A 20,073-nucleotide genomic window follows, 5' to 3' on the forward strand; every position below is an offset into this window, starting at 1 on the left:
TCATTGCTAAGCCATGGGAGGGGACTCCAGCTGTTTACTCCTTCCGGGTGTCGGTCAGCTATAGAGACTACCGCCTGATGTGGTGCCCTGCTGGGGGCAGTCCACCTCAGTGACCGAGTCAGGTGGGGGTCCAAAGGCCCGAGCATATCAGCCTGGGACAGGGCATTCTCAGGGGCAACTCTCACTGAACAGAGCGCTCTTTCTGCTCACCCTTCCTTCCTCTCCTCCCTTTCAGTGTTGCTCTCTCACAAACATCTTACACCCCAGATTCCATCTCGGCATTTCGCAGCACCTGCTGCTAGAGAACCCATTCTGTGACACCATGTAAAGCAAATCATTTAAAGCAATTCTACTTTTGGGAGGATGATCTTTCATCCACCATTTGAGAGTAGAATATATATATATAATTAAAGTTCAGTCATGACTTTCAGTACTAAATGCCACATTAAATGTAGCGATCAATTGTATACCTAATGCAGTACTCTTAATTTTTTCCCAACACATTGAAATGCATTGCTAAAACAATACACATTTTTCTTCTTTTTTTATCTTTCTTGACTTCAGTGTAGCATCTGACACTCTAAGACCCTTTCTAATTGAGCCCCTTTCCCTGTTCCATTTCAAAGGAAAAAACTATACTCTGTTTTTCTTTCAGTCTTTCTGGCTGCTCCTTTATAATCTGTGCTTGTTGCCTGCCTTACTGTGGTGTACCCCAAGATTCAGTCCTTGACCTTTGCTCCTCTACTTTTACACACTTTTCCCAGACGACCTTGCACATTGGCTTCAACACTTGCTCAAATGCTGGTTATGTCCAGCTTTTGAGTTTCCAGTTTAGATCTCGATGCTGAGCAATATAGTTTCTCAAAACAAGAATATCCCAAATGGAATGTTTTTTATCTCCACATACTTCTTTCCAAAATACCCCGAAATGAAAATAACCAGTAATGGCAATCTGTTCATCCTCCCATAGCCCTGTATCCATGAATAACAGCACCACTACTCACTGTGATTTTAGCCTTGATTCTGAAGATGTCTTAGACTTCTTTGCCTTACTACTTCACCGCATCCAAAGAGTCCTAAGACCTTAGATTCTCCCTTCTATGTAAATAGCTTGAGTGATCTCAACCGTTTCTTTCCACTGTCTCTTATCCCTTCTTCCATGGGTGGCTAAAAGTCTACAATATTGTCTTATCTTTAAACTCAACCCTTTTTTCCCTCTACCCTCTGCTCATGCTACGTCAATGCTTAAAATTTTCTGCCAGCTTAGCATGCAAGGTCCTTAACAATATGGACCTTGTTTAGCTAGTCTCACTGTCAAGTATTCTTCAGTTGCATCAGGCAGAACTATGCTCTGGTGCCTTAGTAAGATGTGGTGGCCTCTGCACTCTGCTGAAACCCTTTCTCTTTCCCGTCATCCTCTCATTGACTGCCTCTTCTTCATCCTTCAAAACTCAGCTCCTGCTGAGACCACCTTTGGAAAGTTCTTCCTAGACGCCCTGCTCCTCGCCTGGCACCTGAGCACATATCTATCAAGACATTCATCACATTGTGAAGGGAATAGTTTCCTCAAACCAGACTACAAAACTCCTTGAGAAAAAACTCCTTATTGAGTTTATATGAGGATATACACCATAACGCTTATTGCATAGTTGCCTTCATAATGTGTTTGTGAGATGAATGGAAATGAGTTACACAAAAATATAATTATTTTTCAATGAACTATTGTAATGGTGGGTAACTGAAATGCACATTCATACAGATTAGCAACATCTACGTTGGCTTTTACAAAAAAATGGTATGTATATAACAAATTATTTATATGTATATGATATTAATATAAAATTGTTTTCATATAATTTGATACTATATATCATTTGTTATGTATATATTTTACATATAATTTAAAATCATTTTTATATGAATTATATAATATTTGTGTATAAAATAAATTATTTTATGTAATTTAATATTTATTATATTTTTAATATAAATTTATATAGCTATTAACATGCTATACAGCATATGTATATAAATTACAGATAATTTTATGTGTAATATAAAATTATTTTAATGTAATTTTAAAAGGAAAGCCAATGTAGACATTGCCAATGAGGACTTTTGAACAGGTATCATGTTTTTCATGGAGTAGCTGACACGCACTTTCTGCCTCTTCAGACTGATTGTCAACATATGGGTAAATAACAATCTGCTGACTTTGAAAAATTAGTTATAATCCATTTCACATAATGCATGCAAAGCACAGCAGGCAATGGCCCATAATTGAAGGATTAATTTTGGGCCTTAGGGTGGTTTTTAAAATTCACAGGCTGATACAATGTTATACCCCATATGGACCCAGAATATTCCCATCAGTGAGTTTCCATTACTCTCTTTCCTCCTACAGAATGCTCCGTGTACCGTGTACCATGTACCAGGAAAACGAGGAGCTTCTGCCTCCATCAGCACAGCAGCTGGAGATCTTCCTAGTGATAAGGTGAGCAGGAGGCTGAATGTGCCTTAGAAGAATTTAAACAGGGCCTGAAATGGAACAGATCTGTAAAACCACCTAGGTCAGTTAGAATTTTTCTGCTCTATCAAAGGCACACTGCAGCTTTTTCTTGTCTCGTGCCTGAACCTTGCATCCATCCGGCTCAAACTGCTCTATGCGCACTGCTCCTTTCAGGTGTAATGGTTTGCCATCGTGGACGAAGAGGCTGCCTACATGACCGCTATCTCTTACATCTCTTGGTTGACTTAGTTTTTCTCTTTCCTCCCACCTATCTGCATCGATCTGTACCATTTCCTTTACACTTCTGGGTCTGCTTTTTATCTCCAGTTACTGCTTTTCTTTCCTGTGTGTCTTATAGAACCCTTTTGAATCTCCCAGGAGGGACCTTTTCAACCCCAACTTTCACTGGTCTAACCATAGCCAGCACAGGCTGCTTGGGAAGTAGGAGAAAAGAAACGCTTGCTAGTGATCGACATGGTATTCTCCGCTCCACGGGTATGGGTGTGCGTGTTTTTATGAACTATTCACATTAGTATGAAATGCCTGAACAAAGGGGCGATTTGGCAAGCCTGACGTCCCACACTGGGGCTCATAGCAACTTGCTTCTACTAGCAACATGAGGATTAGAAACACTTCCTTGCCAAGTGGCTTTGAATCAGCTAGAAGTGGGGGAGCAGAGAATGGATTCCCTTTGCTGAGGCTGACAAGGCTCCAGAGTATTTGTTAATTGTCAAATCCTTTGTTTAGAGAGGCCAAATATACACATCCGTAAAAAAGGTTTCTTGGTTGCTTATTATGCTTCATGCTATTATTAGCAAGAATTTTTGAGTTTGCAAGGAAAGCTTATAAATCACCTCTCAGGTATTTTTGTAAAATGAAGTTTAAACATGGTTTAAAGAATCAAGAACAGTACACATCTACAGTGACTTACAGCTGAACTGGAAATGCATTTGATGCTTTTTAAAAGGACTAACTGGCTAGAATTTAAAGTAATCTGCCTTCCCTCAAAACCCAGAGCTAAGCAACGGAAAGAAACGGTGAGAGTTATGCTGGCTGTGCGTGAGAGGTGGAGGTGGGGTATAAACTGGGAATGAGATTTCTTGGAGAAAAGCTACAGAAAAGGCCAAGCCCACATGGACTATGTGACTTCATTTAGCTGGAAAAGGAGCACTGAGCGTCGTGCTGATCTCAGATGTCTTCCCCGAGGAGGAATGATCTGTCTTTTCTTGGAACCGTTGGAGCTCTGAAAGTCTGTTCCACCCTTTGATACTTATCTTATTCTGTCCAGTAATGTTATCTCTTTTGGAAATGTTTTATCTCTTCATTATGCCAATTATCTTTTTATGTATCTGACTTACCTGGGATTCATTCATTCCAGGTTGCCCGAGGCAATTCTGATTTATGCTGGTTGCCAAGATATAGTCATTAATATGTAGTGCCTCCTTTCACTCTCAAAAGTGTCCTGGTTTGGATACTTATGATAATTCATAAGATTTTCCTAGTCTTACCCCAGCTAAACTGAAAGCTCTGGTATCCGTCAAGGTCCCAGCAAGAACACAGCACACTCCACTGGGATTTTGAAGAGACCTTACTGAAGGGACTATGTATCGAAGTGTGGGCAGGGTTAAGGGAGTCCACAAAGGATGTTGAAGCATCAGGCCTGAAAGGCAAAGGGAGGAGATGACAATAAGGGAACCCAGAGCCTTAGGAGAGGGGTGACCTTAGAAAAGCAAGTCTTAGAAGGATTCAAACACCGTAGAACGGGCCAAGCAGGGACAGCACTTCCCTACCACTGTGCCCTCCCACCATCAGCCTCCTGTCTGCCTTCTATTGGCTGAACCCAAAGGAAGCCAGAAGACAAAGGAGCCCTTGCGAGAAAGATGGAAGATGGTGGCTTCCATCAGAGAAGGGGCAGAGAATTGGTGGAAGGGCCAGAAAGTCAGGGGTCACCGGTAGTGGCAGACAGCTAATATGGCTCCGTCAGTAGGGTCTCCTTGTCGTCAATTCGATTAAGAGACATCTGTGGACGCATGTGTGCAAAACCCTGCAGGGAAGACCGCGATGAGACTGCAGCTACTGCAAGGATAATACTCCTTTTCTTGGGGGAACAGAAATAAGCATAAGCAAGTTAAACTACAATAATGAAGGCAACAGTTGGGTACAATATAGCAGTGTATGGTGACTGTTGGATTAATGGTATAGACCCTGGAAGTTCAAGGGATGAACGACCACAATGGGCTGGAAGAATCTGAAAAAGGATTTATGTAAGAGGAGGGGTTTTCGGGGGCACTGAAATGAAAGCCAACTTTACGTTGCAAAAAGGAGAAGTAGGCCTTCTTCGGGTGAATGACACAAATGAGCACAGGTGTCAGCTTGAAACACATCATGACCTGGTAGGAGGGCTGAGAACCCTTCTGAGATCTTCAAAAATTTCAAACTTGTCACAGGCAGTTACCAGTGGAAGTGCCTAAAGGGAGTTAATGGGGTCGTAAGAAGCATGAGTAGTGGATGGACACTTATTCATTCCCTAACAAATATTTATTGAGGACTTGGTATGTGTTAGGCACTGCTCTCTGGATATGCTGGTGCCAAGTAAACTGAGACATGAACCTTTCCCTTGAGGAAAGGGAATGCAGAAGGTAGCCAAGGGAAAAAGCCGTTATTTTACCTGTGATGGTAGAGATGTGCACGGATGACAAGTGAGCACATAGGAGATCATCTAAATGAGACTAAGGCAAAGGGCAGTTAAGGAAGACTTCCTGGAGGAGGAAACACTGAGTTCTGAGGAGTGAGCCAGAATTTTACGATTGGGTATCTATTTATTTATGTCTGTCCTGCTGCATTCTAAGAAAAGAAAGTAAGATGGTTGGCTTAAGAAACACACAGATCAAAACATAAAGAAGATTAGATAAAACATAGGGTTAGCTTATTTGCCTTCTACGAGTATATACGTGATCATGTTTGATCACAGAATAGCTTTACAAGGTTGTCCTTTTATCCTCCTTTATTGGTGAGAAGCCGAGTCTCATTGGTGAAAACACCTCACCCAAAGAATACAGTTTTGACAGGCAGTGGCGGCAGAACAAAACCAGGTTGGTTTGCCTTGAGAGTCTGTGATTTCTGGAATAAGAGATGTGCTTATGGCTTGCCTCCCCTGCATGGAGCTTGTGGCCTGAAGGTGCTTCTCAGGACACTAAAGCATATGTGGGCATTGTGAAGAACTAAAGGGTGACTCAATGACTATTTCGTAACTACCAACTTATACTTAATCTTTTCACGTTTTTTCACTCAGCCGAAATAGTCGCAGGGATGTAAAACATAGCGAATATAGTCAATAATATGCTAATAACTATGTATAGTGCCAGGTAGGTACTAGACTTATTGGGGAATCACTTTGTAAATTATATAAATGTCTAACCACTATGCTGTACACCTGAAACTAATATAAAATAACATTGAATGTTGACTGTAATTGGAAAAAAAAAAAAAAAAGAGTGAGTCAGTGAAGGGAATAAGGAAAGGTGGTCCAAGCAGAAGAATCCCTGTGTTCAAGGGAAGAGAGCTGCAAGAGAACGCTGCATGATGGAAGGGGAATACTGTGTTTCCCCGAAAATAAGACCTAGCTGGACCACCAGCTCTAATGCATCTTTTGGAACAAAACTTAATATAAGATCCAGTATTTATGATATGATATGATATGATATGATATGGTATGATATGAGACCCAATGTCTTATATTATAGTAAAATATGACTGGGTCTTATATTAATTTTTGCTCCTAAAGACGCATTAGAGCTGATGGTCTGGCTAGGTCTTATTTTCGGGGAAACACGGTAGTAACTCGTTATAATAGGAAGTAGTAAGAGGAGTGCTGAGAAATAGGGCTGGAGATGTAAGCAAGAGCCAAATCTGAAGGACTTTATATCCCTTCTCCTGAAGGTGGTAGAAGTTGTAGAAGGAGCTTAAGCAGAAAATGCATGACCAGTCAAGAATTTCAAAGAGCTCCCTAGGCCAGCAGTGTGGGTGAGTCTGGGGCAGGACAAGGCTGGAGGCGGGGAGGCCAGTTATAGGTATAGCTGCAGTCATGGGGCAAGAAGATGGTAGGAATGGGAAAGGAGGGTGTTGGAATAGGGAGCTATTATGGAGAAACCATTAGACAGATGTGGGCACCTGGATTTGGGGGTAAAGAAGACAGATTCTTACTTGAGCATCTATCTGGGTGATGCCACTCATCATGAGTAGGGGATCCTGGAGAAGAGCCAGTTTGGAGTTTGGGGGTGATGAGGGTGGTAAATTCAAATACTGATGGCCAAGGGTAACTAATAAAGAAAGTGAGCTTAGCTTTTCTACCTTTCTGTTCTGTCTAGTTGCTTATCATGGCCTTAGTAAAAATATGGCAGCTCCAGAGATAATATTGGTTGTCAATGAATGTTCAATGTATTTATTTATTTATTTTGATAAGACTTCCTTTTTATTGCAAAAATAATATATATGCAAAAATTTACAAAATACAGACAAGCAAAAAAAATTGCTATCCAAATACAATCTTATAATGACTTGTAACATTTTGGTGTATACACTTTCAGGTTTTTTTCTAAGCATATATATATATATATATATATATATATGAATAATGTTCTCATGACTAAATATATCTTGCACATCTTTCAATAACAATAATTCCATAAGATCATTTTGAAGATGGCATGGTGTTACATTTATAAATGTACTATATTTTATTGAACTGTGTTCCTGCTATGGACATTTAGGTTGTTTCCCTTTTATTTTTTTCTTTCCTTTGTTTTTTTTTTACTATTATAAACAACACAGCAATAAAGTAATTATAATTTAAATTTACTAATTAACCTTTGGCTTTTTCATAGCACAATTCACAATTTAGATTATGAAATCAAGTTTGGCATGCTTCATTTTTATAAAATGATTGTACAAAGAAGTTGTTTTTAAAGCGCTCTGCAAAAAATATATAATGTTTTCTTTAATCTCAAGTATGAGAAAAAGCTGATATAAATGTATACTAAAGGAAAATAATTATAAAGGAAATTGGTATGACTATTAAAAAGGAAGAATGGAACCTATCTCTGAGTTGAGTCACCATCTATTTTCAGCAAGGACATAGCCCCCATTTTCTAGTTGAATTCTTTTTCTCACCTGAAAATGAGAGGGTTGGTCGCTAGATAATTTCCAGCTTTAAAAATACAAATTTATAAATTAATTTATAGACGATAATATCTACCTACTTCATAGGATTTTTGTAAGTGAAAATCATAAATGTGTAAGGTATTCTTAGATCTCCTTGATTGTAATGAAAGATGCTGAATACGTGCTTTTTAAAGGACAAAATAGACAATAAAACACTAATTGGAATTCTAAGAACATAGTATCACCTGCAAACCCAGGTATAGTTTGCTTTCTTTCTTATGGATCTGGCAGCGTTCAATATACATTTGTTAAAAGAATGCATGTACTACAGAAAAGGTGTGGAAAACCACCGTTTCGGGGTAAGTGACAAATTTAGCAAAAGAGCAGCTCGGAGTCCACGCGGTTAGTCCTGGAGCGTCCGCGGACGTGTGAAGCTCATTCATGCCTGCTGTTGTGAGAACAGTTTGTCTTTATTGGCCTTTAGGAAAATTATCCCAGAAGTCATCCTGACAGTGATATTTCTCTATAGAAGGAGAGGCTCTCCCCCAAAAGAGCTGCCAGAGGAAAGCTGAGGAGTCATGTATTATTGAGTGTTCTATTCCCCTGAAGGGTTTGAGGCTGGTTGTCTAAGCCATGGGCTGAGCCCAGTCCTGTGCTAAGCCGTATCAGAGCCTGAGGCAAAAGGAATATACGCTACATACTATTAATATACGTAACTACCTACATGGTTTTATGTATATTTAAAACTGGTTAATGTTTTTAACAAAAATATTGTTGATGAGTTTGCTTCCATGAAAACCAGTAAAGTAAAATTACAATAAATTCTGCTTTGGGTATAAATAAAATATGTAAATTTAAAATAATGTGAGTTTTAATACATCCACTTTTAAATTTTTCAATATTTCTTAACTACTTCAATGTTCTGGGAAAAAAATCATATGTATATAAGGTATTGTTACATAGTCCTTATTGTAATTAAACTTTAAAACATACGGAGAATATGTGTATCAAGGAGCGCATTTTTTCCTTTTGTCTTAGGCTCCAGGATGGGTTGCCATAGCACTATCAGATCTTGTTTTGACTTAAAATTTTGTTATTTTGTTCATCGTGGATTTTTTTGCATTAAGTTAATTAGACTCTTTAAAATATTTGTATTAAACTATTATTTATCTTGATTACGACGTTTTGTGTCCCCTTAAATTTTGCCTGAGCTGAGTGCTTCAGTTGCTTTACCCGTCTTGTCCTTGGTCCCAACCCTCCATCCCAACCAATTATAATACAGGAATTGCCATGGGAACGGTAGCTGTGCCCACCATGCTAGAGGAGATATTCAAATCTGGCTAATTTCCCCACAGTCCAAGTGAGTCCAGGAAGCAACATGTCAGACACGGGGAAAACCATGAGCTTTAGGGTTAGACAGATTTGGAATCGATTCCTGGCTTGCCTCTTTACCAGTCTGAGCAATGACTTCACCAATCCGAGCCTGCTTTCTTATCTTAGTGAGAATTAAGTGAGGTAGCCTATGTAAAGCATCTGGACCCCACAGATGGTCACTTGTCCCCTTCTCTAGTTCAGGGATAGTGAACTGACTCACAGACACTGAGTTGCCCAAAGATGTGCAGGCAAACATGTTGGCTTCCAGGTGTAGTGAGAGTGTAAGCCCTGCACTATTTTTACTGAATTGCACTCATTAATGCTGCCTGTGGTGGAGCTGCATATTTTTAGGGGTATAATTCCTAGTTAAACTGCACAAGAGAACTTGGATTAGTAACTCTGGAACAGAGGTGGGATGTCAAGGCCGTCAGCCCCATTGAAACAACAAGCAGTAACACAGATAGTTCTGTCTCCTCTCTCTGACTCTACAAGTATTTATTAGCAAGAGATGGGATTGATTCCCAAAAGCTTGGAAGGAGGCAAGGAACTTGAATAGTTTTTATTATATGAGACAGTTTGAAAATAGGAATTGGCTATGTTTATTAATTGTATACATTTTGGTAAATTCCTTATAATGATTTAGATTTTATTTCATTTTGGAGGCTAATTCTGTAGAATAAATGGAAATTCTTAGTGATGGCTAAAAGCCTTACATCTTTCCTAGGGGTGGTTAGCTGCACTTACTGTAAAACTGTGCATGTATGTATTTCAGACATCCTTATAATAAAAAATACTTTACAATAGCAACCTACATGACCAGTAATAAAAGAATAGTTATATGAATTATGGCATACCATTGACTATAACGCTGTCATTAAAAATGGTATTTTCACTGACTGTGGGAAAAGGCTCAAGATAAAATGTTAAATGAAAATAACTGGGACATAAAACTGTATAATACAGAGTATGAATATCAGTTTGTAAAATTAAAAAATATACTCACCTACTCGTAATTAGAGAAAATAACTAAGATATCAAAATGTTAGTAATTAGTGGTGGGATTAGAGGTGATTTTTAATTTTCAAAAATTCTTACATAATTCACCCCCTCCAAAAAATGTCCATAAGAGCAAGTATTAGTTTTCTACATCTGAAAAATATTTAAAAACATGATTTTTATAGTGGACTTAAAGTGGCATCCGAAACAGTCCTGCCCGGTTTTCCCACCAGGTAGAGAGAAGCAGTGTTTTGCAGAGAGTAGCATTGCAGAAGAGTCACAGTCTCAGTAGCATTTGAGTCTTGTTGTTGGGTCCTTGCTGAGACTTAACTGCATGGCTGTCCTTTCTGTGCAATCATTCAGTCTTTCCTTGGATTCCATGAATTAATCACTTTTAGGGGGACCTAGCCTATGCTTTTTGAGTTGGGTTTCTGGCACTTGTGATGAGAGAGTGACTAATGAAAAATCCTGAGTGTCCAAGTCATCCAGGAATGTGATGGCTTTTAACATAGGTGATAGCAAGCTTCTTTAGGTGTTGTCTTCCTGAAAGCTGTAGTTCTCCTTCTCTGACACTGCGAAACACCGATCTATTTCATTTCTTCACATAAAATAGGAAAAAGTTTACTTGCAGAAAATATGACTTGATTATAGGGATGCAGGCAGGTATCATACATCTGAGCTTTTTATTTATTTGCTGTTTGTTCATTTATGTTTTCTTCTTTCATATCTGCCAAAACCTAAGAAAAATTATGGGAGAAATAAATTTTTGTTCAACGATTGAATACCCGCCCTGTGTCAGGCACTGAGCTAGGTGCTAGGTTACAAATGTGAACAAGACTAAACCCCTATCTTGAAGGAATTTGTAATCTACTAGGGGAGGGAGGGAGAAGTAAACAGAGAATTGAAATAAAGGGGCTTATGTGCTCGATTTGAGTGCTATAGAAAACTGTGTGTCACCTAATCAGTGTGGAGGGAAAAGAGGTTTCCCCAGAAGAGGTGATACCTAAACTGAGATCTGAAAGTACACATATTTAACCAGGTATAGAAATGTGGGTTTAGGGAGTGGAAGGGCAAGCATTCTCAGATGGGACAAAAGCATGTCAGAAAGGCCTAGAGGCAAGAGAGAATTTGGGATTTCAAGTGACCCAGGATGACTAGATTATAGAGTAGAAGGGATGAAATTATAGCAGTAAACTGGGACTAGATCAAGAAATGCCTTTTATGTCACACAGAGTTTGGCTTTAGACTGAGGGCAACAAGGGAGCAGATTTTGAGCAGGAGGGTAAAAAAAATTCAGATTTGAGCTTTTGAAAATGCTTAGAAGTGCAGTTAGGAAGCCTGTGACATCATGCAGGTTTGGCATGGTGGTGGCCCCCTCACCAAGGTGGTGGCAGTAGAAATGGAGAGCAGTGGACTAGGCCAAGAGAAACGGAGAGGTGGAATTGACAGGAAATCTGTGACCTTCTCTCCCTCACATCTAATCCGTGGAACTGACATCACGGATTAGATGTGAGGGAGAGAAAATTACAGATGATATTCAGAAGTCTGGTTGGATGGAGAAGCTCTGTTGGATGGAGGTACTGTTCACTAATTGATTATGAGGGGTCTGTAGGACAAGCAGTGGATACGTCTGTCAGGGGGTTGATATATAGCGTAGGTGCTCAGTGAGGGGGTCCGGCCATTTGGAAGCTGACTGAATAAACTGTGGATAAGATTACTTGGGGGGATGGGTGAGAATATATTATGTAAGAAAAACACAGAAGTGAGAACAAATCTCTGGGATAGCTCAACATTTAAAATTACACTAAAACACAGGTCCTCATGGAGGCTGACATCTGTACTGGATTTGTCCTATGGATGAAGCATGTGTTACAACAACAACAGAAAATTCACAACTGAGAAAGAAAAAAACAATTTCTCAGTGTCCCACCATCCTAAATACTGACCCCACCCCCATTTGTTTTCTTGTGTTCATCTGGGTTTCTTCACAGAGCTCAGAACCAATGCTGCGCCCTTTCTGGAGTGCTCAGTTTCCCCACGGTTCACTTTTGCCTTCGTTTCTGTCTAAAGGTGAGAGTTGGTGTCATGCTAGAGGCAAACACACAAGCTGATTTTGAGGGGCCTCCTTAAACTCATTTCAGGTTGAGGAAGAGTCTTAGCGATTCCTGATCAAGGGCTCAAACTCCGAGTTCCGTTGTAGAATACATATTAATATTCAACATTCCTGCTAGCAGTCTGAAAAGTTTTCTTATTTCGAGCCCCTTCACTGTGTTATTTCTTGGGGTTTTATTTTTCATTTTAAAGCAGAGCCCAAAGTTATTTTTGAGAAAGGACAGAATTAAAATTCAGCAGATAGTTGTTCGTGCTGTGTAAGTAGACTCCTGCTCAGAAAGTGAAGTGATGCCTTCCGCAGGGACTACAGGAGAACTTTTAATTACTGTTGTGCTCACATCCGCGGCTCAGTCTGTGTGGCACCTTTGCTTTCTTGGAGGAGGAAGTCAGTAGCTGTTATCTAAATGTGTACCATATACACTCCATTTTTACCACTCCATCTGAATGTTTTGGGATATACAAGTAAACATTTCATGATGTGTGATCTCCCTAAACCGAATGTAAAGATGCTATGATCCTGAATCAAAGAATAGAATATGTGGTTAAACTAGCAAAGACAGCAAATTCTGTAGCAAATATTGTCATTCATTAATCACCTGACACCAGGCGATTATTTGTGCCTTCCCCCACTCCCCTCATTTCTTAGAGTTCTAGGATTCTAGATTCTCCTGTATGTTATCATATTGGGGACCTAAGTTGATTAAGAATAGCATGTTTCTGAAACGCTCTTCCTCTGAAGAATATGACCGTCTCCTGTTTTGTCCTGATCCATTAATCTGATGTTCCTTTGTAAGGCAAGTGAGCAAACACTCTGCCTTCTGTTTTTGGCATTTGTCAGAGGTTGGTGGGACACTTGCAACAAATTGCTGATGTAACCCAGTTTTGACCCTTCTGAGCACGTGGGAACGTCATCTCTGACACCGGCAGGCTGCTGGCCACCACCTTCTCTTGGAAACTGAATCATAACCCTCAGTGACAGTGTTTATTCCCCTGGGAATAACGTAATAAAGATTGCATTGACTGCATTTGGCCAAATACTCAACAATATTATTAAAGAAAACACATGACAGCATAAGTTTCTAAACTAATAAAAAAAATAGTAAAATTATTTTCTGGCTTCTATGAAATGGGCGTACTGTTTCTTGGACTAAATCAGGGACACTGATGTATAAAATATACTCACGGTACATGGAAATGTAATCCCAATGTGGTGTAAATTTGCTCTAAAACTAATATACTGGTCGTAATAAACATTAGGCATTTAACTAACAATAATTTTGCTTCTTTCCCAGAATAGAAAAGCTTTTTGGTAGCATTTTAGGAGGCTAAGATTTCTTTAAAACATCTGTCTTGGGAAATTTGAACTAATTTCGCTTTTATTTCCCTCTCGTAAAAATTCCCATTAGCAAGCAAATGCATTCAAAACCATTCCATTGATCTTGTAACTGTATTTTATAAAAATATTCTCAAGCTTTTCCATTTTGTCCTATAGACTGAAAGTGCGATGGCAGGGTGACAGGGTGTGTGAATGGCATACAGGGACAAAGGGAAGTGGGAATTAAGGACAGCAAAGCTTGGAGACAGACTGCTTGTCTGTCTTTCCAGCAGCACAGTAGACACCTAGGGGGAGGGATTTGGCTTCATCCTTTCTGTTTTCTGACCTTGTTTCCAAGGATATATTGTTAAAAATGAAGACTTGCTGGAACTTATTTAAAACTATCATGGAAATTAAAGAATGATATTAAAATGCTGGTTTCATGATCAATCAGGTGGGCACTTTTCCTCTCCCAAAAGCAGACGGTTCCTGCAAAGCAAACCACCCATCCCAGATTCAGTTACACCCCCTCCTTACATTCCCCCAGCACCTTCTGCTCATGTCAGTTCAATGTCATGCTGATGCTGTAAACTCTCATTCACAAATATGGGCAGGGGGCCCATTCAGTTTACCTGAGGCATCCTTGCTGAGATTGTCTTCTTCCACGGACATTTCATCAAGTCATAAAAGAGAGTTTAACTTTCTAGTTTTCTTCATCTCTTCTCCTCCTGCTCATCAGTTCTTCTTGTGTCTCCAAATATCCAAATTGTGGAGAGAAATTTGATCCTTATAATGACTACAGCGTATCGAACACTTACTATGTGGCTAGCAGAATACTAAGTATATTATGTGTATTATTGCATTTAATCCTCAAGTGACTTTAAAGTAAGGAAACTAAGGATCAGCAAAGTTAACTAACTTGCCCAGGATCACACAACTAGTAAGTGGTGAGGCTGAGATTCTAACTCAAATTTATCTTGCTTAGAGCCCATGCTCATAATCACTGTGTGATATCATCTTCCTACTTGGCGACTGTTCTAGTCTGGGTACCTAGTTGTTCTCATGAAGCACCTCTGGTTTCTGTGCTGTCTCTTGCTCCTGTGGCAACTCATGCTTGGGACCTTGCCTAATATAAGGTCTGACAATTAAGTTCACGAACTCATCCTAGAAAAAGTGTTACATGTTTCATTGCTGAATATCACTATGGTGACCTTCAAAGTACTCCCCTTGGGAAGCTATGCACCGAAACCAGTGCCTAGTCCACCCTTCAAAGCAATTGGGGAACTCTTTTCTGGAATGGCCATCAGAACTGTCATCTTATTACCCTTGATGTCCTGAATGTCATCAAAATATCTTCCTTTCAAATTTTCCTTTATCTTTGGGTAAAGGAAGAAGCCATTGGGGGCCAGGTCAGGTGAGTAGGGAGGGTGTTCCAATACAGTTATTTGTTTACTGGCTAAAAACTCCCTCACAGACAGTGCCGTGTGAGCTGGTACATTGTCGTGATGCAAGAACCATGAATTGTTGGCCAAAAGTTCAGGTCGTTTTTGTCTAACTTTCTCATGCAGCCTTTTCAGCACTTCCCAATAGTAAACTTGGTTAACTGTTTGTCCAGTTGGTACAAATTCATAATGAATAATCCCTCTGATATCAAAAAAGGTTAGCAACATCAGTGCAACAAGTTCACAAACTTAGTTGTCAGACCATATATTCTTTTCCACTTCAAACTTAACACTCACTCATTCAACAAATTTTATTGAATGCCTTTTTGTGCAAGAAAGGCCACTTGGAAACCAGAGCTCTCCTAAGGGAAACCAAAGCCTCCTTAGAAACAACATTCTAATCTGGATTGTTATGGAAGAAAGTTAAAAAGCCCTTGTCCCCTCCACTTCTATTCTTGGATGGCTTTGAGTCTCTAGTTGGTGCAGAAATTCTTCATCCTCATTTAGACTCTCTGAGGGAGTGGCTCATTCCAGCACAGCCCAGCCTCATTCTACAGGCTTCCCTCCTGGCTCCACGCCCCGCAAGGCTTGCGCCAAGACTGGACAGCTGTGGGGCCCGCTCTGCATAGGGGTGTGCGTGTATGTCCCCAGACAGGACGTGTTCTCATCCTTTGGAAAACCTAATGGCTGCTTTTGTGCTTTGGTCACGTTCTTTAGCTAAACCTGTTGGGTATGACTAAGACATTCTGTGCCCTGAATTTGGGAGTGGTTTTGAAAGTGACCTCAACTATTAGATTTCAAAGATCTAAACTTCCATGCCCATTTGCAGTTATATGTAGCAAAGAAGTCTTTCCCTTGTCTACTTTTTCCTCCTACACGCTGACACAGTGCATCGTATTTATATTCAAAGTGGCTCAAATTTCAAGTACCATTCATTACGGATGTTGATCCTTAAATGCATATATAGAGGCTTCTGTCTATATATTCAGATAGTGAGTGGGAGGAAGGCAAGAGGTGTCAAATTCACAGCTTGTTTTTCTTTATTCTTTCTCATCTGACTCTGTTCTGTTTGCTCTCACCAGGTTTTGTTTTCCAGTTGACAACAGCTAAATATTCCCCCAGAATCTAAATGTAACCTCTAAATGCTCCCTGGCTGAGAGTACTTCTAATGCCTAACCAACAATAAAAGGGCCCATCATCAGGTTGTGGGGTAATCATATACACAGGTCCTGGGCAAATGTATTTATTGTCACCACATGGAGAGTACCCTACTCATCCGAGCATAGGTGGGAAAGCTACTGATAGGAGATCATTTTCCCCAAATGGTCTTTCATGATCATGTCAGGATGGCTATAACGTCCATCATTAGTTACTTCTTTGTTTTCAAGCTAGTTTTTCCTATGCTGGCATTCAAGGACGTGTTGAGAAGCATACTGTGAGACGCGCGCAATGCTCACATAACTTTGGGAGATGTTGGGGTTAAACTAGGCTAAGTGGTTTCTTTTAGTTTCTTTTAACTACCGGCTGCCCAGAGCCTTTACCATGTGAATATGCATTATAACCGTTCACAAAGGGGTACCTCATGTGTATGTAGCATTTCCAAGTTATTTGACAATGGAAACTTTTATTTTTCATAGCAAGTCTAATAATAGCTCCTAGAAAAGAGTTTCAAAAACCATATGTGGTGAACACTAAAGGTTGTCAAAAGCTTTGAAGGTTCTTGTCAAAAGAACATGTATTATCCAGGAGAGGTAATGCAGCTGGCCACCACTGTCCAAGAGTAAGGTGACTGAAATTAGCTAGCTGGTTACCCTTGGCAAGGCCTGAGGGATGGCATCCTCTGTCTTGACTTTGAATCTCGTTCAGTCACTGCTGTGTGACCTGGGGTTAGCTATTTCACCTCACTGATGCTCTTTCCCTCTCTGTAATTTATAGTCCCCCCCTTTCAGGGTATGGCAGACATCAGAGATAACGTTTCTAAGGCCCCAGCTATGGCCATCCTTCTACCCCCCATTCCTCACAGCAAAATGCTGTGAGTAGCATCATCTATTTTAGACATTCTTTGGCTTAAAGTAAGAAAGATTTTCCTTCCTAACCTACCTGAACTTAATCTTGACCTAAATCTTCTCATAGCTTTCTCACCTCTGAAAAATGTGGTCTTAATCAAACATGACTGCTAAATATTGGGCAAGGTGAGAGTGGGATGACAGAGAATTAAAAGAAAAAGTGCTGAAGGATTTTTTGTATTAAAATTTCTTGGGCAATTTAAAAGAGGTATTTGATGCAGAATTCTCATAGGAGTAGTCTTGTGAAGGTAGAATCATTGTACCAGGCTTTGGATTTTGCAGAAATCTTTTCAGTCGGCAGCGAAGACAGTCAGCGATGGTCCACCTTCCCCTCCATCTTGACCAGCTCTGTAGGCACAAAGACAGGTAATTAAGGAAGTACCTTGGGGCTCTTCCCTTTGATGTAGATTATACTCTCAGTGCACCTCCAAACAAGCTTTCAAAATTAAGTTCTTTAAGATGATTTGGTGTTAAGCTTTATGCTTATATACCTCTTTAGTATTCGTAAAGCACTTTTTTAAATATCTTTTCCCAATTGATTAAAAAAAGACTTTATTTTGCTTAAAAATTTTTAAATATTTATTTTTTATTGAGATATAATTGACATGTTTCATGAATACAACATAATGATTTGATGTTTGCATATATTGTGGAATAATCACCACAAGTCTAGTTAACACCACCATATATAGTTACAATTTTTTTCTTGTGATGAGAACTTTTAAGATTTACTCTCATAGCAAGTTTCAAATATGCAATCCAGTATTATTAACCATAGTCACCATGCTGTACATTACATCCGTGACTTCTTTATTTTATAACTGGAAGTCTGTACCCTTTGACTCCCTTTACCCATTTCGCCCATTCCCTGCCCTGCCTCTGGTCTCTGGCGACCACCAATGTGTTCTTTGTATCTATGAGTTTTTCCCCCTAGATTCCACATATAAATGAGATCATGCAGTAAAACTTTATTTCTAGAGCAGTTGTAGGCTTACAGAAAAATTGCCCAGAAAGTACAAAGTAAGCCATCCCCTCCCTCTGCGCAGTTTCTGCTGTTATTAACATCTTACATTAGTGTGGTATGTTTGTTTTAACGAATGAATGAATATTAGTACACTATTATTAAACAAAATCCATAGTTTCCATTAGGGTTCACTTTTGGGTTGTTCAGTTCTATGGGTTCTGACAAATATATGATGTCATATCCACCCTTACAATATCATATAGAGTAGTTTCACTGCCCTAAAAACACCTTGTTCTCCATCTGTTCATCCCAGACCTTCTGGCAACCACTGATCTTTTTCCTGTCTCTATAGTTTTGCCTTTTCCACAATGTCATACAGTTGGCCAAATTAATTTTAATCTTCATAATAACCCTGTATCTAGGTAACCTTTATTACCCTCATCATTGAGGGGATAAATTTAGCAAGGTGAAGTGATATATTTGAGGTCCCACAAACTGAGAGTGCCAAATCCAGGACTAGACTCAGCCACCAGCAGGGACAGCTGCTTGTCTCCAACAGGGGTTAACTGCTGAGAATACAGACCTCTAGCTCCCAGGAGGCCTCTCAGCCCTGGCATTTTAACTTCTCATGGTAGTTAGAAGGAGGCAGATTGCACATCTTCAAAGGAAACTGGGTGTCTGGTGAGATGAGACTCAAAGGTGGCTTCAGAGACAATGGGTCTAGTGCCCCATAATTAAGGAGGAAGGCCAGTCCCTGACACTCGGGGACTCGGGACTCAGAAGGCTGACTGAGTCATGCTGTTTGTCCTCCCTGCTGCTATTTATGGACTTCCTAGTTGCTGATATTTGTTGCTTAAATGCTCACACAACCAGTCTTGCCGCAAGCAGTGTCGCTTACGAGGTGTTATGAATAAATTGGGTGACAGGTGTCGTGGGAGCCGTGTTTTTAAGAATCTGTAGTAGCTGATTCTTTTTTAAAGCTCTCTATGCGAGCTGCTGAATGCTAAGACTTTCTGACGTTGGGTTGGGCAGAGGCGTGGGTCAGCATTATTGAAGTTGTTGATGAGAATAGCTCCGGAAGTGAGAGGAGTGAGACAATAAGAGAAACAAGCTGAAACATTGTCATTTAGGGAACTTAAATGTTAGCACTCTGCTGGAATAGGAATGCATAGCTGAAGAAGAGACAAGAGAAAAAGAAACTGCAGGAGAAGAAAAAAGACCCCTCAAGGAAATTCACAGTGCAGGGTTTCGCAGAAGCTTTTGCAGACCTCAACAAGCTCTTTAAAAAGTTTGAAAACATGGACCCCAACACTGAAAGGTTTTAATTAACAGAGAGGAATGTTCATGGTGCACCATCTGCTTACCAGCAAATCTGTGAAGAAAAAAGAAACAAACCAAGCAAATCACCATGGTCGTGTTTCTGGAAAGAGTGACATTTCCTCAAGAACAGCCTGAGGCAGGTCCTCCAGGAGGGATTCCAGAAGAAGGCATTGCTATCATAGGAGATGACAGCTCCTGGCGTCAGTGCCCCTGAAGACCTTCCCATGGGACAATGTGGAGATGGAAGGCAGTGATACTGATGACCCTGACCCGCGTAGGCTCAGGCTAATGTGTGCGTTTGTGTCTTAGTTTTTCACAGAAATGTTTAAAAAGTGAAAAAAAAAATTTTTTCCATTGGAAAAAAGCTTATAGAATAAGGATTAAAAAAATATTTTGTTAAGATGTACACGGTATGTGTGTTTTAATCTAAGTATTATTATAAAGGGATCGAAAAGTTTGAAAAGTGTACAGTGTTTATAACGTCTACAGTAGTGGACAGTATGTCTTCACATTCACTCACCACTCACCCAGGGCGACTTCCAGTCCTGCACACTCCATTCTTGGTAAACGCCCCATACAAGCGTATCTTTCAAAAAATAATTTTATACTATATTTTACTGTACCTTTTCTATGTTTAGATATACCAATATTTACCATTATGTTGCAATAGCCTACAGTATTCAGTACAGTAACATGCTGTACAGGCCGTGTCCTAGGAGCAACAGGCTGTACTACGTAGCCCAGGTATGCAGCAGGCTGAACCATCTAGGTGTGTGTAAGTGCACCCTATGATGTTCACACAATGATTAAATCAC

The 20,073-nt window shown here is 39.9% G+C and overlaps 1 protein-coding gene across 1 annotated transcript in view; it reads left to right on the top strand.

The window, feature by feature from the left end:
* Positions 1 to 2,426: 2,426 nt before the first annotated feature.
* OOSP4A (oocyte secreted protein family member 4A) overlaps positions 2,427 to 20,073 on the top strand; it is a 29,461-nt gene continuing 11,814 nt past the window's right edge. The window contains 1 exon segment of the mRNA XM_074329207.1: positions 2,427 to 2,494. Coding sequence (XP_074185308.1) covers positions 2,427 to 2,494 — 68 coding nt within the window.

Source organism: Rhinolophus sinicus, linkage group LG03, assembly GCF_036562045.2.
Source record: "Rhinolophus sinicus isolate RSC01 linkage group LG03, ASM3656204v1, whole genome shotgun sequence".
NCBI lineage: Eukaryota > Metazoa > Chordata > Mammalia > Chiroptera > Rhinolophidae > Rhinolophus > Rhinolophus sinicus.